Source organism: Myotis nattereri (genome assembly GCF_964212035.1).
Source record: "Myotis nattereri genome assembly, chromosome: 7".
Lineage (NCBI taxonomy): Eukaryota > Metazoa > Chordata > Mammalia > Chiroptera > Vespertilionidae > Myotis > Myotis nattereri.
In genome coordinates this window covers 93,898,225-93,924,520 of record NC_138082.1, presented here as the reverse complement: position 1 = coordinate 93,924,520, position 26,296 = coordinate 93,898,225, and the positions used below count along the sequence as shown (strand labels likewise).

General features: G+C 46.0%; 1 protein-coding gene across 1 annotated transcript in view; it reads left to right on the top strand.

Annotated features, from left to right (window-relative positions):
• Positions 1–12,914, top strand: part of SAP130 (Sin3A associated protein 130) — a gene marked incomplete at its 5' end in the record, with an annotated part of 96,910 nt that extends 83,996 nt beyond the window's left edge. The window contains 3 exon segments of the mRNA XM_081096303.1: positions 9,091–9,194; positions 10,602–10,715; positions 10,944–12,914. Of these exon segments, the coding sequence (XP_080952429.1) occupies positions 9,091–9,194; positions 10,602–10,715; positions 10,944–11,102 (377 nt within the window). The 3' untranslated portion in view covers positions 11,103–12,914.
• Between the last annotated feature and the right edge of the window lie 13,382 nt (positions 12,915–26,296).

Here is a 26,296-nt window from a genome sequence, read left to right as displayed (position 1 = left end):
TATGCTCAGCTGTTTTGTTTTGTTTTTTACTGAAGTGCAATACCAATTCAGTGGAGGAAGTAAAGTCTTTTTAACAGACAGTCCTAGACATTCATAAGTTAAAAAAAACACAACCTCAACCTAATTTATACAAGAATTTACTCAAAATGGATTTAACATTGAAATGTAAAACTTTTAGAAGAATACCTGGTAGACATTCTTTTGCACCTAGAGCGTGGTGAACACTTCTTAGGACTGACTGATGCACATCCCTGTGAACATTTTAGATATGCTACCTTCAGCCTCTATTGTAAAAACACCATCCTACATAATAAAAGCCTAATATGCAAATTGACTGAACAGCAGAACGACCGGTCGCTATGATGCACACTGACCACCAGGGAGCAGATGCTCAATGCAGGAGCTGCCCACAGGCTCCAACCCGTGGCGGCGGCAGTAAGGGACAGGCCGGCGAGCAGCAGTGCTAGGCCGCCAGCCAAGGTGTGTGCCAGCGGAAGACCGCCCCCCCCCCCCCAATCGCCCCACCGGTCATCCCACAGATCGTCCCTGATCGCCATTCAGGCCTAGGGACCCTACCTGTGCAGGAATTTTATGCACCGGGCCTCTAGTGTATTAAGAAAACTGAAGAAATTGAGCTTCATAAGAACTTGATATCTGTGAAGACCCTTTAGGAAGATGAAAAGACAAGCCATAAGCTGGGAGGGAATGTTAACAAACCTCGTAAAGAACACAAGCGTGAAGATACATTTCCCCAAAGAGGATCCAGCACAGGAGATGCTGAAGGTCCTTAAGTGTTGGCTGTGTGGACTTCCCCAGGGTGCTGTGCCAGGGAAGGGGGATTGGATAAGGTCACAGACCTCCACAGGGTGCTGTGCCCACGGGGGAGGGGGTAACGTCACAGGCTTCCCCAGGGTGCTGTGCCGGGGAGTGGGTGGAGGTTGGGTAAGGTCACAGACCTCCACGGGGTGCAGTGGCGGGGCAGGTGGCTTCACAGAAAAGGAACCTGCCAAACACCCCTCAGTGAGGTGGCCAAGGCCGTGGCAACACGACTGAGTCAGGTTAATAGTATGTTCTCTGTAGACTGTGACGGCCCCTCAGAATCCCAGAACCCCGTCTAGCCTGTGAGCCAGGCCTGTTGGCAGGGAAGGGCACCCTGCAGCTCTGGCCAGAATCGGCAGCCTGGGGTCATGGGGAGCAGGAGCCATCAGCCAGGAGGCGTCTAGGGAGACATGAGTGAGTGGAATGTGGTATCCTGATTAGATCCTGGAACAGAAAACAACTTTTTTAAACGTTCAATCACTAGCCATTAGCGAAATGTACATTGAGATGTCACTACACACCCTTCAGAACAGCTGACGTGGGAGTCGTGGGGTGCTAAGTGCGGGGAGCCGAGGACCTGTCCCCCCTGCACTGCGTGGCCTGCTGCCTGTTGCCTGGGCCGTGGCTTTGACCTGACGGATTGTCTGGAGAATGGCACCTCGTTTTTCTCTTGCTACTTTGAAGATTTTCTAAACTTTGACTTTTAATGTTTTTCCTGCAATGTGCCTGTTGGTGGTGTTCCTTGAGCTTCCTGGGCATAGAGGGGTTTTGTGGGTTTGACATGTTTTTCCCCTGGAAGCTTTCAGCCATCTTTTCCTTGGCGCCTTCCTCCTCCTCCTCCCCCTTCCCTTGTGCCTCCTTACACAGACCTTCTCCAACGCACTGCTCACTCTCTTCTTTTTTCTCTCAACAACGTGGATACTATTTTGATCTGATTCTCTGTTGTACAGTTCAGATCTACTGTTGCTCCCACTAGTGGATTTTAAAATGTTCATTTTTTGTACTTTTCAACTCCAGGATTTTATCTTGTTTCTTTTCTCTTTTAATTTCTTTCTCTCTGACGTGCTCATCATACCGTCCTGCTTCACTCGCGCTCTTCTTTCAGTTCCTGGGCTTACGTGTAATCCCTGCTCTGGAATCTCTTTCTGGTCAGTGACACTGGTCATTCTCAAAAAGCAGTTTGCTGCCTCCCCCGCTCCCATGATAGGTCACACTCTCCCGTTTCTCTTGCATGACGCATCGTTCCTTGTGGAAAAGTGGGCTTTTAGATGCCATCACGCAGCACCTGGGGCACTGCATCCCCACCCGTGTTACTGCTATTGGCTCCTTATCTGTGTGGTGGCTGGTTATTCTCGTGACCTCTAACTGCTGCCCCTACCCCACCACCGCTGCCCAGAGTCGAGCCTCCGCTGCTGCTCCTCAGGGAGGCACTGCTCTGGGGTGCCCATGCTCCTAGGAGAGCAGCACTGCTAGGGCTCTCTGCTCTTCCTGATGACACCAGCTGGTAAGCCCACGGTCGCCTGCCTTTGCTCTGCTAGGACACAGGGCGTGCTGGAATTTGTCCTGCGGCACAAGGTCAATTCCTCTGCAAACAAATCCAGTGAACTGGCAGCTTCATGTCAGAATCGCGTCTGAGGTCAGTGTTGGCTGCCACTGTCTCTCCTGCCCACAGTGAGCCCACGGTCTCGGCTGCGTCTCCCTTAGACCTACAGGGTTCTCTCCCTGCCCTTCCCTACACCCCCTTCTGGGGCACCTTTATGTCAGAACTTATCCCTTTACAAATGGAGTCAGTTCCTTTTTGGTAGAGAGTAGCAGCTCCCTGCTTTAGAGACTTTTTCTCCTGAGGGCTGGGGGCGGGGGGTGGGGGGCACCCAGAGGAACACCTGCTTTCTGGGCGGTGCGCTCTGTGGGGGGAAGGCCCGAGCAGCTGTAGGTCCTCGGCTCACCTCACCTCACAGGACCACACACTCGCGGGGAGGGGCCCCTCCCGCTGTCCTCAGCACGTCGTTCCCAGGCACAGTCCGTTCCACGGTGGGGTTGAGCCCAAGGAAGCCCCAAAGCTCAGTTCTCACCTGTGACTTAACCTCCGCAACAGGTGCAGGGCAGGCAGGGAGTGCTGGTGCCCTGCCCAGGGTGGGGCCTGCTTGTGGCAGCGAGGGGGCGGGGGTGTCGTTCGGAGGCTGCAGACCTGCTCTTCCTGCCACATTGGCAGGACCTTTTCCAGAGGGTTCAATGGTTATTTTAACACGGTTTGCCAGTCTCACTCGGGAGCAGATTAGCAGAGCACACTCGTACATGCTGAGCTGCTCTGAAAATAAATGAGCAATTTCATAAACATGAAATAAACATTGGTATGACCCAACAGTTGCACTTCTAAGCATTTACCCCAGAAGAATGAAAACCTATATCCACACAAAAATCTGTGCCCAGATATTCATAGCAACTGTTTTGTAATAACCAAAAACTGGAGACAAGGCGGACGATGTCCGTGGGCAGTGGTCACACAAGCTGTGGCTTATTAGATAGATAGGAATGAAAAGGGAAGACTCAGTCATGCCGATTTTAAAGGGACACATGTGGTGTGACGTGTGGAAGGGACTCCTATCTATGTCACCTTCTCAAAGTGACAGTCGTGCAGACAGTGTTTGCAGTCGGTGGGGCAGGGGGGTGACCCCACGGTGCGGCAGGAGGGGCTCTCCGTTTGGAGTCTTGGGGAGGGGCGGGCGCCACGGGAGTCGCCGGCCTGTGAAGCGGCAGGTGCACCCTTTCCGTCCACGGTGATTTCCTGGGTTTAATACTGTTCTCTGGTGACGTCACATGCAACCAGTGGGGTGAACTTGACCTCTTTACTATTTTTCATTAGCTTTATTGAGATATAATTCACATATTAAAATGGACAATTTAGTGATTTTTCATATATCCACAAAGTTGTGCCTCCATCACTACAGTTAGTCTTTAAACATTTTCTTTACGCCAGTAAGAGACTCCATGCTTGCCCTAACCAGTTTGGCTCAGTGGATAGAGCGTCGGCCTGCGGACTGAAGGGTCCCAGGTTCCATTCTGGTCGAGGGCATGTACCTTGGTTGTGGGCACATCCCCAGTAGAGGGCGTGCTGGAGGCAGCTGATCAATGTTTCTCTCTCATCGATGTTTCTAACTCTATCCCTCTCCCTTCCTCTCTGTAAAAAATCAATAAAATATTTTTTTAATATATTTTATTGAGGTTTTTTTTTTACAGAGAGGAAAGGAGAGAGATAGAGAGTTAGAAACATCGATGAGAGAGAAACATCGATCAGCTGCCTCCTGCACATCTCCTACTGGGGATGTGCCCACAACCCAGGTACATGCCCTCGACCGGAATCGAACCTGGGACCTTTCAGTCCGCAGGCCGACGCTCTATCCACTGAGCCAAACCAGTTTCAGCAATAAAATATATTTTTAAAAAAAGAGAGACGCCATGCTGTTGGCTCGCCATCACCCCCAGTCCTGCCATCTTCACTCCCTGCCCCTCCGCCAAGGCCACCTCTGATCTACTTTCCGCCTCTATAGGTTTCCCAATGCTGCACATGTCAGATGCATGGAATCATACAATATGCCATCTTCTGTCATCCATGTAGCATGTATCAGTATTTCATTCCTTATGTACCATGTTTTATCCATCATCACTTGGTGGGCATTTGGGCTGTTTCCACTGTTTATTATGAAAATGATGCTATGAACATTGGTCCAATTTGTGGGGTATCCTTTCATTTTGCTTGGTTATATAATTAGGAATAGAATTTCTAGGTTGTTTAGTAACTTTGTATTTAACATTCTAATAACTGCTAGACTGTTTTCCAAAGTGAATACACTTTATTTTTCCATCAGATATGTGTGAGCCCTTCCGATTTCTCCATATCCTATCATAACTTACTGACTTGTTTATTGCGGCATGCTGGTGGGTGGGCACTGGGGCTTCTTGGTTTTGATTTTGTGTGTTTTTTAATCCTCGCCCAAGGATATATTTTTATCGCTTAGAGAAACATTGATGTGAGAAGCATCAATCGGTTGCCTCCCACATGTGCCTTGACTGGGGATTGGACTCAAAACCTTCTGGTGTGCACCACAACATTCCAGTGACTGCGCCCGGCCAGGGCCCCTCAGGGTGGTTCCGATTGCTATTTCCCTAGTGACGTTGAACATCATATAGTTGTTGACCGTTTGTGTTCTTCTGGAGAGATGTCCTTTTGGATGTTTTTGCCCTTTTTATTTTTTTTTTAATTAAGTCTTTATTGTTCAGATTATTACAGTTGTTCCTCTTTTTAACCCCCATAGCTCCCCTCCACCTGGTTCCCACCCAACCCACCAACCTCCCCCCCACCCCACTGTCCTAATACATAGGTGCACGATTTTTGTCCAGTCTCTTCCCGCATCCCCCTCACCCCTTTCCCCCCCAAGAATAGTCAGTCCACTCCCTTTCTATGCCCCTGATTCTATTATAATCACCAGTTTATTCTGTTCATCAGATTATTTATTCACTTGATTTTTAGATTCACTTGTTGATAGATGTGTATTTGTTGTTCATAATTTGTATCTTTACCTTTACCTTCTTCTTCCTCTTCTTTAAGGGTACCTTTCAGCATTTCATATAATCCTGGTTTGGTGGTGGTGAACTCCTTTAGCTTTTTCTTATCTGTGAAGCTCTTTATCTGACCTTCAATTCTGAATGAGAGCTTTGCTGGATAAAGTAATCTTGGTTGTATGTTCTTGGCATTCATCACTTTGAATATTTCTTGCCACTCCCTTCTGGCCTGCAAAGTTTCTGTTGAGAAATCAGCTGACAGTCATATGGGTACTCCCTTGTAGGTAACTGACTTTCTTTCTCTTGCTGCTTTTAAGATTCTCTCTTTGTCTTTTGCTCTTGGCATTTTAATTATGATGTGTCTTGGAGTGGTACGCTTTGGATTCCTTTTAACTTGTAAGTCTATTTCCTTTTTTCTGGTTGTTTTTTTTTTAAGTATATTTTATTGATTTTTTACAGAGAGGAAGGGAGAGAGATAGAGAGTCAGAAACATCGATGAGAGAGAAACATCGATCAGCCGCCTCCTGCACATCCCCCACCGGGGATGTGCCCGCTTCCCAGGTACATGCCCTTGACCGGAATCGAACCTGGGACCTTCCAGTCCGCAGGCCGACGCTCTATCCACTGAGCCAAACCGGTTTCGGCTATTTCTTTCACCAGGTAAGGGAAGTTTTCTGTCATTATTTCTTTAAATAGGTTTTCAATATCTTGCTCTCTCTCTTCTTCTGGCACCCCTATAATTTGGATGTTGGTACGCTTAAAGCTGTCCCAGAGGCTCCTTACACTATCTTCGTATTTTTGGATTCTTTTTTCATTTTGCCTTTCCGGTTGGTTGTTTTTTGCTTCTTCGTATTTCAAATCTTTGACTTGATTCTTGCGATCCTCTAGTCTGTTGTTGGAACTCTGCATAATATCCTTTATTTCAGTCAGTGTATGCTTAATTTCTAGTTGGTTCTTTTTCATAACCTTGAGGGTCTCACTAGATTTCTTGAGGGTCTCACTACATTTATCGGCGGTCTCACCAGACTTTTTGAGGGTCTTACTAAATTTATTGGCGGTTTCAAGAAAGTTCTTGAAAAACCTTAAAAGTGTGGTTTTGAACTCTATATCCAGTAGTTTGCTTTCCTCCATTTCTGTCATTTGTGACCTGTTTCTTTGACTCCACATTTTGGCTGCTTCCCTGTGTTGGTAGGGTGGCTTTGTGTGCTAGGTGTCTTATAGGGCCCAGTGGCTCAGCCTCCCCATTACCTGAGGTGGACACTCTTGGTGCACCTCCTGTGGTCTTTGTGTACAGTCTTGTTGTAGTTAAGCCTTGATTGTTGTAGGTATCACTGGAAGGAATTGACCTCCAGGCCAATTGGCTGTGAGAATCAGCTGTGTCTGCAGTGGGAGAACTTCTGTGCTGGAGACACCCCTCCGGGACAAGACTTGCTTCAGTGGGGCTTTGGTGCTCACTGAGTCTGCCCCCTGAGTGTGTCCTTTATGGGTCCGAGGAGCTGCAATCTGGATGGTCCCACTCTGACCACTGGGCACACTGGCTCCTGGATCTCTAAGGAGGTGCTAATCTAGCCTCTGCCTGAGGCTACCCAGCAGGAGCTCAGCTATGAAGCAATGCAAGTTGCCCTGGGGCCTTGGGCCAGCTGCAAGTTTGTTAGGTAATTTTCAGATTGAAAAGGGCCAGGCCTTTCATATGCAAAAGCTGGCTCACAGCTTGGGTGGGGCGGGGGTCCCAGGGGATCCACAGGGCGGATCAAGCAGCTATGGCTGCCCTCAGAGGCCCCGCTTCTCAGTCTCCCGGCAATTGCTGCCAGCACCTCCGAGAGAAAGCTGCCCTCGAGTTCCGACCAATGCCAGACAGTCCAGTTTCTCCCGTATGAGTCTGGGTCCCCAGAGACTCGCCCGGATCTGGAGCTCAGAGCTTGAGACTCCCTACCGGTTGAAAAAGACAACCGTGTCCTCAGCCACCAGCCCTCTCCGCGTGCGCCTCCGTACCTCTGTATTTTACTTCCGCACCGCACCTCCTCTGAGTCTCAGTATGCTTTTCTCTTTCCTTCTAGTTGTAGAATTTCCACTCAGCCAGCCTTCCTGTGGTTCTAGACGATGTCCGTTCCGTCTTTTAGTTGTATTCTTAAAGTGGTTATGCGAGGCAGTAATCTCCGGTGTTTACCTATGCCACCATCTTGGTTTTTCTCTTCTTTTTTGCCCTTTTTTATTGGTTTGTCATTTTATTTCTGAATTGTAATTCTTCATGTGTTCTACATAAAAGTCCCTTATCAAATATATCTCTACTATCTTTGCAATTTCCTGTGAATCTTCATTTCAGACTGAAAATGTATTTAAACGCTTACAGTGGGATCCATAAACACATCTCAAATGTGGTGCCTATGGGTCAGTTCTGTGTCAGCGTTATGGTTGTGATGTACAAAACTGCAGCACAGTATTCTTTTGGGTAATTCCGAAGCATTGGGGAAAACTGGGTGAGACGACACAGTATCTCTGTTACTCCGTACAGCTGCATGTGAATCTACAATTACCTCAAAAAGTTTAAAAATTGTTTAATCATATTCATGCTAATATTTGCCTGCTACATAGGGTTTTGGGTTTTTTTTAATTGACGAACTTTCTAGAGCAGTTTTAGGTTCACAACAAAAACAGAAAGTGCAGAGATTTCCCATGCACCCCTTCCCCCCACGCAGAGCCTCCCACTAGCAGCCCCACCGTGGGCACCGTTGTCACCACAGCTCACCAGGCGGGCCTGCACTGGCACCGTCGTCAGCTCGCCAGACGGCCTGCACTGGCACCATTGTCAGCTCGCCAGAGGGGCCTGCACCGGCACCGTAGTCAGCTCGCCAGAGGGGCCTGCACCGGCACCGTCATCAGCTCCCCGGAGTGGCCTGCACCGGCACCGTCGTCAGCTCGCCTGAGGGGCCTGCATGGCACCGTCGTCACCACAGCTCACTGTGTGCATCGGGGCTCAGTGCTCGTGGTGTGCATCCTTTGGGTTTTGACAAACACATAGTGGGTGTTTGGGTTTTTTTAGGAATTCTTTAAATAATTTTTTAAATAAATTTTAAATTTTTAAAAAATACTTTTTTTCATACTTCACAATTCTGATTACTGGACTTTTCTACCCGAATTTAAGTGTCATACAGATTTGATTCCTGTGATTTCTCCAAGACCTGGTAGCACCGTGGAGCCTCTGAGGACATCTTGCCCAGCTCCCCACCTGCTTGCGAGCATCACACATGAGCGAGGCTTCTGCCCACTGAGGACCATTTCCCTCTTTTAAGAAAGTAGAATAATCACTTGCCATATTTTGAACTCACTAGATCAGCAGAGCCTGTCTTTCAAGCATTCTTAGTGATGGACAAAGAGCTCTTACTCATGTTGTGACCTCTATTCCTAATGGCTTAAATGCAAAGGATTTATATTTAAAGACATTTAAGTAAAGGAATTATTTTGTTTCTTATTGTCTAAAGTTTTACATATGTCTTTTTTTTTCTTCCCATTGACCGCCTCCCCCATCCACTCCCATCCCGGAGGGCAAGCCCCCACCACCCAGTGTCTGTGTCCTTTGGTTCTGCTAGTTGCATGCATACAAGTCCTTTGGGTGATCTCTAACCCTCCCCCAAGGAAATTCTTGATAAAATAGTTGCACTTAAGGATTTTACTTTCTGGAAATTGATTGTGCTCTGTTTTTTCATGTTCCAGAGGAGAAGAAAGCCATGCTGCAGGAAATCGCCAGCCAAAAGGGAGTGTCCTGTCGTGCCCAAGGCTGGAAAGTCCACCTCTGTGCTGCCCAGTTGCTACAGCTGGTAGGTGGGGGTGGGGCTGGGCCTTCGAGGAGGGTGTGGTGCTGCAGGTGCGTGTTCCCGCCGAGGTTCTCCTGAGCGATCCGAAGCGTCTCCAATCGCATGGCGCTGAGATAATTGGTAGGGCGTGCCCATTCCTGTGTCTGCTTCATACGTGTAATTATGTTCTAACTATATCTTAGTTCTGGTTCGCAGAACCAAAGCCTATGCACACCTCTGGTGTGAGACCTGCAGTTCAGCTCAGTGACCTGAAACGGCCTCAGACAGCCCACTGTGCACCCTCCCCGCTCTGCTCTTCCCCTGCCACCAGGCACGGTCCCCCTGCTCACTGCCCTGTGGGAGCCCTAGCTCCCTAGCCTTCTGACACTACAGAGCCTGCCTGCTGCAGCCGCTGCGTGCACACTGGGTCCTGAGGACAACCCTCCTGGCCCTGCGGCCCCGCGAGGTGCGGTGCCCTCCCCCCTGAGCTGGGAGTGTATTGGCTAGTAAACTGCTCTTGATCCCATCTCTCCGGTGTTGGTGAGGGTCGCAGTTTCAGCCATTTCCAGAACCCTGGGGCGGGGGTCTCCTCTTCACCAGCAAGGGAAGGGCGCAGGGAAGCAACCGTCTCAGGAGTCTCTCCGTCGCTGGAGTAGCTGGGACCCGACTGTGGTTTTGTGTGTAAATGGGGCGGGGCTAGTTCTGTACTTCACAGAGAAGCATGTGTCTGTGCACCATGTGGACTTGTTTCCCAGAGTTTATCCAGGGCAGTGTGTAATCCTTGCCGGCCCACAGGGATCAGTGGGTGAGCTGTGACCTACAAACCAGGAGGTCACAGTTTGATTCCCAGTCAGGGCGCATGCCCGGGTTTGGGGCTCGATCCCCCATGGGGGGCGTGCAGGAGGCAGCCAGTCAGTGATTCTCTCTTATTAATGTTTCTATCTCTTTCTCCTTCTCTGAAATCAATAAAAATATCTTTTTTTTTTTTTAAAGTTATCCTTACCCTAGCCAGTTTGGTTCAGTGGATAGAGCATGAGCCTTTGGACAGAAGGGTCCCGGGTTCGATTTGGGTCAATGGCACGTACCTCTGTTGCAGGCTTGATCCCTGTGCAGAGGCAACCAATCCATGTGTCTCTCACATCAGTGTTTCTCTCTCTGTCTCTCCTCCTCCCTTCCACACTCTCTCAAAAAATCAATGGGTAAAGTATCCCTGGGCGAGGATTAACCAAAAAAAATTACCCTTGAATATGAACTCTGAATTATAGCAGATTGTATTGTAAGTTGTTACTGATCACTTTCGTCATTGAGAAAACAGCTCACACCAGTTTAAAAAGGTGGTTCAAGGTGGTTTATTTGCCGTGGCGGTGTTCCTTGAGCTTTTCAGGCAAAAGCATTTCTGAGGTCGCACTGTCACCGCCTTGTGTGTTACAGACGAATCTAGAGCACGACGTTTATGAAAGGCTCACCACCCTCCAGGAAGGGATCATCCCCAAGAAGAAAGCGGCGACTGACGACGACCTGCACCGCATCAACGAACTCATCCAGGTTGGAGCGAGCTCTTCCTTCCTCCTCACCCGCTTGCTTCTTCCTTTCTCTCCTCCAGCCACTCCTTAGTTTATCAAAAGCTTATTCACTTCAGCCTGCATTACCAAGAAACACTCAGACATTTTCTGTGTGAAAGCCTCAAAGTGTCTCAGTCCACAGATGGAGACGTGCTTTAAAGCCGAGGCACCTCACGATGACTGACTGACAGTGGCCTGTCTTTTGTTCCAGGGGAACATGCAGAGGTGTAAGCTGGTGATGGATCAGATCAGCGAGGCCAGAGACTCCATGCTGAAGGTTCTAGATCATAAAGACCGTGTCCTGAAGCTTCTCAACAAGAATGGGACTGTCAAGAAGGTATCGAAACTGAAGCGAAAGGAAAAAGTCTAGACCCAGGAGTCAGGGCTGCAGAGACGGAGTTGGTGAAGAAAGGTGCGGGGCGGCGGAGGGTTTGGCTATCTCCAGGTGGAGCATTGAGATGAAGGCAGCGTTCCTAATGCCCACGCGCAGGCAGAGGGCCCGGCGTCGGTGTCACGGAGGCTCAGAGCTGATCTGACTCCTCAGTGCACTGTCATCAGGGACTCCTGGGCCCAGGGCTGCCCACTGGAATCAGTGGACGGTGATGGCTGGTTTTGTCAGCTTTCCGGTTTAAAACTGTTTACCTGACGAGTCCTGTCGGCCGGTACTGAGCCTGGGCTGGGAGTAGCCCCTGGACCGCTGTTCTCATCCACACAGAAGCCCCCCTCCCACTGTCTTGATTCTGTCCACCTTTCTCAGCTGCGCCATGGCACTGAGAACGGCACATCTCACACTCAAAGGGGTTTGAACTATCAATTATTGTCATTTTTAAGAACCATTTCAAAGTGAAACTATTCTATTCTGTCCTGTGTGTGTCCATTGGGTTTTGTGGAGGCTCGGAGCAGGCAGCACCACGAATGGCCCCGTTCTGAAGTGGCTCTTGGTTGTCTGTGCTGCTGTGGCCGGTGTGACGCCATCAGCTGTATGTACCACACATCTCCCAAGGTCAATAAAGGACTCGCGGGGTTTTGTACATGAGCATCTGAGTGGTTTTAGAGTCAGTGCTGCGCTGAACGCCACTGGCATGCTGACCCCCTGGTCTTGTGGTCATAGTTACCTGCTTCCTGGTAACTAGCTCGATGGGTGTGGTAGCCCAGGCCTCCCTGGGCACCAGCACCCTGTCTCCCGCCCAGCCTGGTTTCTGCTGGCTACACCTGTAGTCCCAGTTGCCGCCTTGGGGCTGGCACTCCTCCCTTTGCCCTGATCTCAGCAGACTTGAGACCGCGGGTGCCGATGCTGACAGGCCTCCCTGAGCAGCCTTCCTAGACCTGGAGCCGGAAGGTCTCACCTGAGGAGGGCTGAAAGAGAGGCTTTTGGCTTCTGGTTCGGACACAGGCCTGCACAACCTTGGGGAGAAGTCCTTGGAGCAGGCGAGCTGCCCCCCCTGGGGCTCTGTGGGGCGTGGAGCCCACGTGGAAAACACTGCTGCTTGTTACGGCACCGGCTGGTGTGCCTGCTGAGGAGCGCTCCCCGGCTCGGCTCGGCTCCATGCACATTGCCCTGTGGCTGGTGGGGGTGCTGGCCAGTGAAGGGCAGTCTCGGGTATTAGGGACCCTGCTTCACAAGCCTGTCCTCCAAAGGATCAGCCCCTTCATTTAAACAAGACTTGGGTCACCTGTCAAAGGACGCCCGGCAGCGCAGGCCTCGCTGTCAGCGCAGGTAGAACAAGTGTCCATTCGCCTCCACCTTTTGAGGGAGCACAGTCAGAAGCTGGGAGAGCGGGGGTGCGTCTTGCCTTTGTGCACAACGTTATTAAACAGTTTTGTTGAAAACTAACTGGTATACAATAAACTAAACATTTTAAGCTATGAAATTCGGTTTGATATTTGTTTATACCCATGAAAGCACCAAAAGCAAAATAGTCAACGTGTCTATGAGACCCATAAGTTTCCTTGTACCTGTGACTCCTCTCGCCCTTACCTTCCTCCCCAATTTCGGCTAATGTGCTTTCTGTCGCTCTAGTGTGCATTTTCTGGGAAGTATGAATGAGATCATCCAGTATATTATTTTTTATGGGAAGTAGTCTGGCTTTTTTTACACAGTGTAATGGAAAGCTCTACTGAGTTATATTCATGTTGCTAGTTTCAAGAGCTCATTGCTTTTTTTAATTAAATTTATAGAGGTGACGTTGTTCATTGCTTTTTATTGCTGATTAGCGAGCATTCCATCTTATGGCTGTCCCACAGCTTGGTTCCCCGTCACCAGTGAAAGGCCCTCTTGTGGCGGTGGTTGTCACTGCAGATTCAGCCGTCCACGCGTTTTGCTCTGTTTTAACCTTCACCCGAGGTTATTTTCCTATTGACTTTTAGAGAAAGTGGAAGGGAGGGAGGAGGAAGGGAGAGAGAGAAACATCTAGGAGAGACACATCAATTGGTTACCTTCCACATGCACCCAGACCTGGGCCAAGGATCAAGCCAGCAACGGGAATATGTGCCCTTGACCAAGAATCGAACCTACAACCCTTTGGTCTGAGGGCTGTCGATCTAACTGCTGAGCCAAACCAGGTAGGACTTGCATATAGCCTTTTTTTTTCCTTAACTGATTTTAATAGTATGACTTAAAACCCCTACACTTGATATAATCATTATGCAAAATACACAGATGAATAGTCTTAAAATATAAAATAAATAAGCAAGACATGAAAATAGGCAGGTTTCCATTAAAATAAATGAAAATTTTTTTACAAAAGGAAATTTTGCTTCATATCCTTTGAAGAAGAGAAATCATTTAAACAATATTCAAGTTTGTTAAGCAAGTTTTTTAAGTATTATAAAATATTTAACTTTTTTTTTTAAATATATTTTTATTGATTTTTTACAGAGAGGAAGGGAGAGAGATAGAGAGCTAGAAACATCGATGAGAGAGAAACATCGATCAGCCGCCTCCTGCACACCTCCCACTGGGGATGTGCCTGTAAACCAGGTACATGCCCTTGACCGGAATCGAACCCGGGACCCTTCAGTCCACAGGCTGATGCTCTATCCACCGAGCCAAACCGGTTTCGGCAATATTTAACTTTTTATATGTATTTATTTTTTAATTTATTTCAGAGAGGGAGAGATTGAAACATCAATAATGAGAATCATTGATCAGCTGCCTCCTGCACACCTCCTATTGGGGATTGAGCCCGCAACCCTGGGCATGTGCCCTGACAGGATTGAACCGTAACCTGGTTTATAGGTCAACGCTCAACCCCTGAGCCACACCAGCCAGGCAAAATGTTTAACTTTCATCAGCTGCAAAGTCTATGTTGTTCCCCAAATTTTTCATATAAACTGAACTTTCAAAACTGCAACACCCGCTGAGCTGGCTTCTAAGGTGTCAGGTTCTTGAACATTTTCTTTGCATCTTCTAACATTTCTTGTGCTTCTTTTGGAGAATGGCTATGAAGCCACCAATGTGGTAAGATGGCATTGAGCATTGCAGGATGTCCTCACAAGCACCTTCCACGTTTGGGGTTGTATCTTTTATGCATCTATTTCTCCCTTCAGCTCTGATTCCATTTGTATTCTGTGCAGACTTGTTTACCTTCTGTTGATCTTCAAAAGTAACATCGACATCCTCTGCAGCTTCCTTCATGGTAGCCACCAGCTAAGCTTTTAGTTGGTGATTCTGTTAGTTGTGCTCTCCAGGAATTTATGACCAGGAGGTAGTGCTGAGAAGTCCAGATATTAAGGGCTGTTGGTCCAGAAAACTACCACTCATATACTTATTTGAAGATTAGAAAGAATTGGAAATGTATTTGAGATAAGACTTGGATTTGGCATCTGTTTATAGTGAAAAAGAAAAATAAACCTGGAAAAAAGTGTTAATCCATCTGCTTGGATTAGAAAATTGTATTTTTTTTAAACCTAGGAATTTCAGAAGCTCGTTTTTAAAATGCTATTTCATTTTCAGCTACTTTGTCAGAGTAATGTAGACACCACTTAGAGTTTAAAAATTATTTAGAGGCTATCTGACCCAGCTGAGCCTGGGGTGAAATTGACACCTTTGAAAGGCATTTTCTGTACTTTTTTGTTGTATAGCACAGATCCACAAAACTAAATGAAACAAATGTATAGCTTCATAAATTCTTAAAAGAACAATTTTGAAATTACTCCCCAACGTAAGACAGAACTTTGCTGGTGTCCATGGAAAGCCACCGTTGTGGATGCAGTACTGAGGAGTCCCCAGTTTGGGGGTGGTGATTGGAGACTCCAGTGAAAATGGCTTAACTGTGGATTAGCACACTGTTTAGTAGCAGGGCTGTGGGGCAGCTCAGGGAAGCAGCCTGGCCAGGGGCCCAAGGTTGGGGAGGGTCACAGTTTAGCTCCAGTGAGCCAGCCCTGCCCACGCGGGTGGGGCAGCTCCAGCACCCAGTGGCATGCCCAGCTCAGCCAGAACTGGAAGTGTGCTCTGCTGAGACCCAGGTGAAACTGACTTACCTAGCACAGAGTGCCTGCCCCCATCCCTGATTGGCCCACTTCTATGCAAATGAGGACTCCAAGTCTTCACAGCTTGATTAATCCAAATAGCACTGTCCTGATTGGTAGGAATGGAACTGCTCTGATTGGATGGTGAAGATGCAAATAAGGATATAGCTGTGCAGCACCAATTGGACAGGACAGACCAAGTTCTATTGGTCAAATTCTATCCTAGGAACTGCTTTCTAAGGGTCAACTCCTAGCGCAGGAGCACATGCAGGCGGCCAGGAGGCTGGCAGCCCAGTCTGGGTTTTCCCTGGAATGCAGCCTGGGCGAGGGACCGCTGTAAACAATGGCTGCCAGATCTGGCTACAAATTTGAGCCCAATTAACCACAGATGTCTTTTCGCAGCCAACATTAGTCACCTCAGAAGCCCTGAAACTGCTCTACCCCAATCACAACCCCTATGACCCTCCAAAATAGCCAGTATCTTGACATTTTTTAAGTAATCAATTTTACTGTGGTATAATATTGCATGAAGTAAAATACCTAAGTCTTAAGTATACCACTTTATGTATTTTGACAAATATATATACCCATAGCCAACATCTGCGTGAAGACGCATGACATCACCAAAACTCCAGGAAGTGCCCCTTTGTAGTCAGTACACCTCTGCCCCACCCAAGGGCAACACTGGTCTCTCACGGGTTTGTCTGTCCTTGCACTTCATGTAAATGGAATTATCCCATCCATACTTATTTGTGTCTGGCTTTTATACTCAACATAACCTGAGATTCAAACATTTGTTTTATGTATTATAATTTCCTTTTACTGCTGAGTGAGACTATGCAACCATGTGTTTATTCATTTCCCTATTAAAGGACCTACTGTTTCCAGGTATCGACTATTATGAATAAAGCTGTTATAAACATTTGCATGCAGGTTCTTGTGTGGAAATAAATTTTCAAGTCAGTTGGGTAAAAACCGGACTGTGGGTCATAGGTGAAAAGAAACTGCCTTCCAAAGTGACGGCCCCATTTTGCTTTCCCACCAGCAGTAAGGAGTTTCTGTTGCTCACATTGGCCAACGTTTAGTGTTGTCCTTGATTTGTAGCTCATCCATTTTAAAGGTGTGTAGTGGCATCTCACTGATTCTATTTGTAATTCCCTAATGATATATGATGTTAAGCATTTTATATGTTCCTTGGCCAATTTTATATTGTTTCTTTATATATTTGTTTTCTGATTGTGTTTGAAGAGAGTACTTTATATATTTTGGATATCAGTCCTCCTTCAGATGCGTTTTGCAAATATTTGCTCATTGTCTGTGGCTTATCTTCTGAAGAGCATAAGTTTTTTATTTTAATAAATTACAACATCAGGTTTTTTCTTTCATGGGTTGTGCTTTTGAGTTACACCTAATGACTCATCACCAAAACCAAGATGATCACCTGTGTTTTGTTACAGGCTTTGTTGTTGTTAGTCCTCACCCGAGGACACTTTTCCATTGCTTTTCAGAGAGAGTGAGGAGAGACGGAGAGAGGGAGGGAGAGAGAGAAGAGAGAGAAACATCAATGTGAGAGAGACACACAATGACTGGTTGCCTCCTGCATGCTCCCAGGAGCAAACCCGCAACCCAGGTACATGTCCTTGAACAGAAATGGAATCCGTGACCCTTCCGTGCACTTGACGGTGCTCTAACCATTGAGCACAACAGCCAGGGCTTATAGGCTTTTTTATAGTTTTGTGATTTACAAAATGGATCATCACTTTGAGGTAATTTTTGTTAAAGGATAAGTCTGTGTTAAGATTTATTTATTTTTTGCTATGAGAATCTGTTGGAAAGTCTTTTCTGCAGTAAATTATCCCAGCAATCTATTTATGTGAAAGCTTGTGTCTGGACTCTCAATTATATTCCACTCATCTATGTCTAGCCTCCACTACCACACACTACCGTATCTACTGAAACTTTTAAGTTAGTTGTGAAACTGGAAGTGTGAGCCCTCCATTTTGTTACTTTTTAAAAGATGGTTCTGTTCTGCATTCCTTAGATTTCCAGGCAAATTTTAGGATCTGCCTGTCAATTTCTGCAAAAATGTCATTGGAAATTCTGAAGATATATTGAGTCTATAAATTTTGGAAATTTTTCCACCTTATTATAGTCTTCTGGCCATGATCATAGCTTGTTTTTCTACTAATTTAGTACTAATTTAATTCCTTTCAATAGGGTTCTGTAGTATTCAGAGTAAAAGCTTTTTGTTCAACTCATTCCTAAATTTTATTATTTTTTTATTGATTGATTTTTAGATACAGAGGAAGGGAGAGAGAGAGAAACATCGATTTGTTTTTCTCCCTAGTCATGCCTTCATTGGTTGCTGGTTGTGTGTGTCCTGACCGGGGTCACTCCATAATCTTGATGTTTGGACGACGCCGTCATCAGCTGAGCCCGGCCAGGGCCTCACTTTATTATTTTGATGCTGGTGTAACTGAAATTGTTTTCTTAATTTCATTTTTGTTTACTCATTACTACTGTACACATACAATTGATTTTTTAATACTGTATTTTTTATTTATTTGAAACAGTTTGAAATATAATTTACAACCAATACAATTCACCTATTTAAAGTATATAATTTAATGTTTTTTTATATATTAAACTAGGGGCCCGGTGCACGAAATTCGTGCACTGGGTTGGGGGGGGAGTGTCCCCCAGCCCAGTCTGCCCCCTCTCACATACTGGGAGCCCTCAGGAGTTGACCCCCATCACCCTCCAATTGCAGGATTGGCCCCTTGCCCAGGCCTGACGCCTCTAACAGAGGCGTCAGGCCTGGGCAGGGAACCCTCATTTCCCCCCATCACTGGTTCTGCCCCCAGCCCAGGCCTGATGCCTCTGGCCCAGGCGTCAGGCCTGGGCAGGGGACTCCCAGACCCCTCTGATTGCTGGCTCTGCCCCTTGCCCAGGCCTGATGCCTCGGCCAGAGGCGTAGACCCCCATCATCCTCCGATCACCTGATCGGCCCCTTGCCCAGGCCTGACGCCTCCGCCAGAGGTGTCAGGCTTGGACAGGGGACCCCCATCTCCCCCCGATCACTGGCTCTGACCCCCACCCAGGCCTGAGGCCTCTGGCCCAGGAATCATGCCTGGGCAGGGGACCCCCATCTCCCTCTGATCGCTTGCTCCACCCCCCGCCCAAGCCTGACGCCTCTGACCCAGGCTTCAGGCCTGGGCAAGGGGACCATCATATCCCTCCAATCCCCGGCTCCACCCCCACCCAGGCCTGATGCCTCTGGCCCAGGCACCAGGCCTGGGCAGGGGACCCCTAGCCCCCCACCCAGGCCTAATGCCTCGACCAGAGGAGTTGACCCTCATCACCCTCCAATCACCAATCACCGGATCAGCCCCTTGACCAGGCCTGAGGCCTCCGGCAGAGGTGTCAGGCCTGGGCAGGGGATCCCCAGCTCCCCGCGGTTGCAGGCTCCGTGATCTCCCGCTCTGCCCCTGCCCAGGCCTAACGCCTCTGGCCTAGGAGTCCGGCCCGGGCAGCGGGGACCCGCAGCGGCAGCGGCCCCACGATCGTGGGCTCCGCTTTAGGCCCAGGCAAGGGACCCCTAGCTCCCGGGACTGCCAGCTTCTACCGTGCCCAGCTCCCATCGCTGGCTCCACCCCTACTTCCTGCTATCACTGGCCAGGGCGGCAAAGGCACCTGATTCTCTGATCATGGCTGGGGGCAGGGCAAAGGCAGCCCCAGGGCCACCTTTGCCCTGCCCCCCAGCTCTTAGCTCCCCCCTGGGTTTCCGATCACTGTCAGTGGCAGGGGGCTTCTTCCTGCTTTCCCTTTCGCCTCCCTGCATTGTGCCTACATATGCAAATTAGCCGCCATCTTTGTTGGCAGTTAACTGCCATCTTAGTTGGCAGTTAATTTGCATTTAGCCCTGATTAGCCAATGAAAAGGGTAGCGCCATACGCCAATTACCATTTTTCTCTTTTATTAGTGTAGATTATTAATTTTGAAATTGTAAAAAATATATAACACAAAATTTGCCATTTTAACCACGTTAAGTATACAATTTTGTGGCATTAATTACATTATGCAAACATCACCAGTATCTATATCCAAAGTGTTTTTATTGCCCCTGTGTAATCATTGAGCAATAATTCCTCATTCTCCCTAACCCAACCCCTGATAATCTCTAAACTATTTCCTGTCTCTATGTATTTGCCTAATTTAGGTAACTTATATAGGTAGATTCATGCGATATTTGTCCATTTATGTCTGTATTATTTCATTTTGCATAAGATTTTATTAGGTTTATCCAGGTTGTAACATGAATCAGAACTTTATTCCCTTTTCTGTCTTAATAAATTCCTTATATGCATGTATGTATCACTTTTTATTTTATCCATTTATCAATTCATAGACACTTTGATTGTTTTTACCTTTTGGCTATTGTATACTATAGACTGACATCACTAAATAGATCTTCTAGACCAGTGGTCGACAAACTCATTAATCAGCAGAGCCAAATATCAACAGTACAACGATTGAAATTTATTTTGAGAGCCAAATTTTTTAAACTTAAACTATATAGGTAGGTACACTGTTATTAACTTAATTAGGGTACTCCTAAACTGGCCTTTGCTAAAAACATCCTCAAGCCCTGGCCAGTTTGGCTCAGTGGATAGAGCGTCGGCCTGCAGACTCAGGGGTCCCAGGTTCGATTCTGGTCAGGGGCATGTGCCTTGGTTGCGGGCACATCCCCAGTGGGGGGTGTACAGGGGGCGGCTGATCGATGTTTCTCTCTCTTTGATGTTTCTGGCTCTCTATCCCTCTCCCTTCCTCTCTGTAAAAAATAAAATATATATTTAATAAAAAATAAAACATCCTCAATCTGATTGAGGTACGTTCGCTGAGGTCAACCCCTTCCAACTCTCCCATCCACACTCATCTTGTATACTTGTTTCGTCTATCTCTTGTCACCCGCGCGATTTGCGGATGTGATTAGCACTAACCACTGCACAATGCGACTGCTGACTGACGGGCTCACTCAACTTGTGCATGAATCACACGCGCCTCCCCCGCGCTGCATATCCTGCGGCCCGCCTTCACCGCGTTGCCCAACTGACCGACACCCCCCACTTCTTCTAATGCCACTTCAAAATAGACTCGCCCAGGCCGAAAACCAACTTCTGCGCATGGGCCTCGAAGTTTCAGTCACACTGTATGTGCGTGCCCGCACATGGTATTTTGTGGAAGAGCCACACTCAAGGGGCCAAAGAGCCACATGTGGCTCACAAGCCGCGGTTTGCTGACCACAGTTCTAGACAAAAAAAGCAAACAGGAAACAACCCTAAATGACACACTATATCTCCTGGATTTAATTGACATGTACAGAACATTTCCACCCAAAGCTACAGAATATACATTCTTCTCTCAAGTGCACAGGGGACATTCTCAAGGATACAACACATGTTAGGATACAAATTAAGTCTCTACAAGTTCAAGAGCATTCAAATTATATCCAGCATCTTCTCAGATCACAGTGGCATGAAACTAGAAATCAACTACAATAAAAACACCCCAAAACATTTAAACACATGAAGGTTAAATAGCATGTTATTACATAATGAGTGGGTTACCAATGAGATCAAGAAAGAAATAAAGGTAGGCAATGCTGGGAGGCTAAAGGGATCAGAAACCCAGGAGAAAAAAATGGTGGAGGTTTAGATGGACGTGTTGGTGCCTTGTCCTGGAGCAGATAAGAGCGAGCAGTTGAAACGGGTAACATACAACCCGAATAAGCAAAGAAGATTCAGCTGAGAGACAGTCTGCAGCCAGGAAAGACAGAGAACTCCTAGAAAAAGGGAACGGTTAGAGACTGAGGCTGAAACCTCTCCCGGTGCGCCGGCTCAGCCACAGAGACCACGCCATCTTGAGTGGCTGTTACCGGCATCCAGAGATCGGCTACTAACCTGGAAACAACGGCTCTCAAGCAGTGCGACTACGTGAACTCAGAGGAGCCCTGCTTCTCCCCACAGAAAGGTTAGACTTCCCCCAAAGGTGCGGTTTGCAATTCAGGTTGGAGAGTGGAATGCGCGCAGGGGGGAACTCTGTGCCCCAAAAAGTCCGTGGCCGTTGGGGCCAGCGTGACCCACAAGTGTGGAAGGGCTGCTGGCAGAAGGGAACGCTATAAATAAGCACACAGTTGGACTGGATGCAAACCGGCAGGCTCAGATTTTGCCAGTCTGCCAGCTACTTGGTGCCAGGGGCCAGAGTGCGCGCAGAGACTCCACACAGATCTGGAAGGTGGAGCCCTGCGAGTTCCCACAGCTTCCCAGGCTCTTGTTTTTACACTTACTCTTAAATCTGTGTGTTTGATTGTTGAACCCAGTGCATGGGATTACCCAGTTGGGGTCACTTGCAGAGCCTGTAAGGGAAGGTTGTTTTGGGGGAGCCTGGGAAACAGAGCGGGGAGTGACGACTGGGGAACCAGCTCTGGGCGGAGGACTTTCCCAAGCCAGTTTCAGGTACAATAGCGAACACCTGGTCAGAGAGGACTTATAGCCTCAGAGGTCAATCCCGACACACTGCCACACAGAGGCAGAGCCACGAACTGACTCTTCTGTAAATACAGATAAAGGCTGTCTGGGAAACCAATACAGCCTGCCTTAAAATCAGGACTGTGGCTTACAACAGGAGGAACAGTGTATCAGAGGGAAATTCAACATTCTCCTGAATACCTGGCGTGCCAAAAAGAAGAGTAGAAGATCTGAAGCACCTTCATTACTGCACATTTTTAATTATTTTTTTATTATTTTTTCACCTTTTAACTAAGAAATCATTTTTTTCTTTTTTCATTACCTGATTTTACCCTTTTAATTACTACATTTTTATTTTTAACCAGTATTATTACTGCTACCATTTTACCATTTTTTAAAGTGTCATTTTATTTTCTCTTTATTTTATTTTGGGACTAGTGTTCTCCATTCTATTTTCATCGTTCCTTTAGCATCATTTTTCTCTACCTCAATTTGCCTCTGTGCTAAAACCCTCTTCCCCACTTTTCCCCTTTTGCTGTCCTGTTTCTCTTACCCTATTCCTGCTTTAGATTTTCCCTATTCTTTTTACGCCCCGTCTAAATTTCACCCTATTTATATATCCTATTTCCAATCACCTGCTCTAAATCCTTATATACCTCTCCCTTATCTTTCTTCACTATCCAAATTTTTTTTCTTCTTTTCTCTATTGTTTTGTTGTTGTTTGCTTGATTGTTGAGTATATTGGGGTTTTTTTAAAGGATTGTTTGTGAGGTGGTTCTGCTTTTTCTTTTTCTGTTTCCCACCCCCACCCCCTGGTTATTTTTGTGCTTCTGTTTTCCCTTGCCTCACTTGATATTATTGGTTGTTTGTACTTTGTATTCATCTCCAGGGATCCGTTGCTGGAATTTGTTGGGATTAGTGGAGGTTCTATCGGAGTTTTCACCTCATATGAATAGTCTCCTCCCCTCTTCTACTTCATTCTCTTTTCGCTCTTACTTTTTTTTTCTGTTTTCTCTTCTTTTTCTCTTCTTTCTTCCTTATCCCCCAACTCTCTTAGCTCGGGTGGCCACCTTTATTTGGGGTTATTAATACCGTAAATACATTTGTGTTCAGTGCCTGGTACGTTGTGCCTTGTTGTGTTGTATTTTGTGCCTTTAAATCAACGCAGCAGATCCAAGCAACAGCAGCCTCCTGATCACCACACACTCTGTCTGAGGAACAGTTGCTGTGTGTGAAGCCTCGCCCAACCAGCCAGAAGAGCAACCACAGCTGTGAACAGCACCCACCAGAGGACCTGCTACCAACGGAGGAGCAGCTGCTAACACAACCGCCCAAGGAGCAACCACAGCCCGAGGAGCCACTGCCACCCAGGGAGCAGCCACTGAATGACTCAATATCTATATATGTCGGAGAGATCAAACATGGGTAGACAAAGAAACCCCCAAAGGAATGAAAAGGAGGACTCGCCAGAAAAGCAGCTAAGTGATACAGAGGCACGCAACATGACAGAAAAAGAATTCAGAATAAGGGTCCTAGAGTGCATAAACCGGATGGAGGAAAAAATCAACAACATATACAAGAAGCAAGAAGAAACAGGTGAAAAAATCAACAACTTAAGTAAGACCCAAGAAGAAATGAAGAGCGATATAGCTGCAATAAAAAACACCATTGAAAGTATCAACAGTAGACTAGGAGAAGCGGAGGACCGAATTGGTGAATTAGAAGACAAGGAAGCAAAACACACCCAAAATGTACTGCAATTGGAGAAAAAAAATTAAAAGACAGGAGGAGAGTCTAAGGGAGCTTTGGGACAACATGAAACGAAACAACATACGAATAATAGGGGTGCCAGAACAACAGAAAGAGGAACAAGGATTAGAAAACCTATTCGAAGAAATAATATCAGAAAACTTCCCTGAGGTGGGGAAGAAAAAAGTCACACAAGCCCAGAGAGTCCCAAACAAGGTGAACCCGAAAAGACCCACACCAAGACACATCATAATTACCATGGCAAATGTTCAGGACAAAGAGAGAATCTTACAGGCTGCAAGAGAGAGACAGAAAGTTACATACAAGGGATCTCCCTTTAGATTATCAAATGATTTCTCAACAGAAACACATCAAGCCAGAAAAGAATGGACAGAAATTTACAAAGTGATGCAAAGCAAAGGACTGAATCGAAGAATACTCTATCCAGCCAGGGCTAGCATTCAAAATTGAAGGGGAAATAAGAAGCTTCACAGACAAAAAAAGGCTAAGGGAGTTTATCACCACCAAGCCAGCAATGCAAGACATGCTAAAGGGACTGGTGTAAAAAGAAGAAATAAAAAGCTCAGAAAGAAAACAGCCACACACAAAAAGAAATGGCTACAAACAAGTACCTTTCAATAATAACTTTAAATGCAAACGGACTAAATGCTCCAACCAAAAGACATCGAGTGGCTGAATCGATAAAAAATCATGACCCATACATTTGCTGTCTACAAGAGACCCACCTCATTAGAAGGGACTCACACAAACTGAAAGTGAAGAGATGGAAAAATATCTTTCAGGCAAATGGAAATGAAAAGAAGGCTGGGGTAGCAATACTTATATCAGACAAAATAGACCTCAAAGTGAAGGCCATAACAAGAGATAAGGAAGGCCACTTCATAATATTAAAGGGATCAATACAACAAGAAGATATAATTCTGGTAAACATATATGCACCCAATGCAGGAGCACCAAAATTCATTAAAAAACTCCTGGAAGATATCAAAGGAGAGATCGACAACAATACAATCATAGTAGGGAACCTTAATACACCATTGACATCACTGGATAAATCCTCTAGACAAACAATCAGCAAAGAAACAGCAATCCCAAATGACTCACTAGATCAGATGGACTTAATTGACATCTTCAGAACACTTCACCCCAAAGCCACGGAATATACATTCCACTCAGATGCTCATGGGACAATTCAAAAATAGACCACATATTGGGCCACAAGCAAAGTCTCCCCAAATTCAAGAAGATTGAAATACCAAGCATCTTCTCAGACCACGATGGCATAATATTAGAAATAAACTACAATAAAAACAACCCCAAATACTCAAACACTTGGAAGCTGAATAGCATGTTATTAAATATTGATTGGGTTAACAATGAGATCAAAGAAGAAATTAAAAACATCCTGGAAACTAATGACAAAGAAAACACAACAATCCAAAACCTATGGGACACAGTGAAAGCAGTCCTGAGGGGGAAGTTTATAGCTCTACAGGCCTATTTCAAAAAACAAGAAAAAATGGTAGAGGAACACTTCCAAGCTCCTTTTACAAGGCCAGCATTACCTAATTCTAAAAACAGATAAAGATGCTACAAAGAAAATTCAGGCCAATATCCCTGATGCTGAAATCCTCAATAAAATATTAGCAAATTGGATCCAGCAGTATATTAAAAAGATCATACACCATGCTCAAGTGGGATTTATTCCAGGGATGCAAGGCTGGTACAATATCTGAAAATCAACAAATGTGCTACATCACATAAACTTAAAGAAAAATCACAGGATTATATTAATAGACACAGAAAAAGCGCTCAACAAAATCCAACACTGACATTTTATAAAAACTCTCAGCAAAGTGGGAATAGAGCAGCGGTTCTCAACCTGTGGGTCACAACTCCTTTGGGGGTCGAAGGACCCTTTCACAGGGGTCGCCTAAGACCATCGGAAAACACGTATATAATTACATATTGTTTTTGTGATTAATCACTATGCTTTAATTATGTTCAATTAGTAACAATGAAAATACATCCTGCATATCAGATATTTACATTACGATTCATAACAGCAAAATTACAGTTATGAAGTAGCAACGAAAATAACTTTATGGTTGGGGGTCATCACAACATGAGGAACTGTATTAAAGGGTCGCGGCATTCGGAAGGTTGAGAACCACTGGAATAGAGGGATCATACCTCAACATAATAAAAGCCACATGTGACAAACCCACAGCCAACATCACACTCAATGGGCAAAAACTAACACCATTCCCCTAAGAACAGGAACAAGACAGGGATGCCTACTCTCACCACTCCTGTTCGATATAGTACTGGAAGTCCTAGCAACAGTGATCAGACAAGAAAAAAAAATAAAAGGCATCTAAATTGGCAAGTAGAAAGTAAAACTGTTATTATTTGCAAATGATATAATATTGTACATAGAAAATGCTAAAGACCACCTAAAACTACTAGATTTAATAAACTAATTCAGCATTCTAGTAGGATACAAAATTATCACCCAGAAATTGATGGCATTTTTATATACCAATAATGAACTCTCAGAGAAACTTTTTCAAAATCTCATTTACCATTGCACCAAAAAAATAAAATACTTAGGAATAAACTTAACCAAGTAGGAAAAAGACCTGTACTTGGAAAACTATAGGACACTGAAAGAAGAGATAGAGGAAGATATAAACAAGTGGAAGAATATACTAGTATTGTGTTCATGGATTGGTAGAATTAATATCATTAAAATGTCCATCCTACACAAAGAGATCTACAGATTCAATGCAATCCA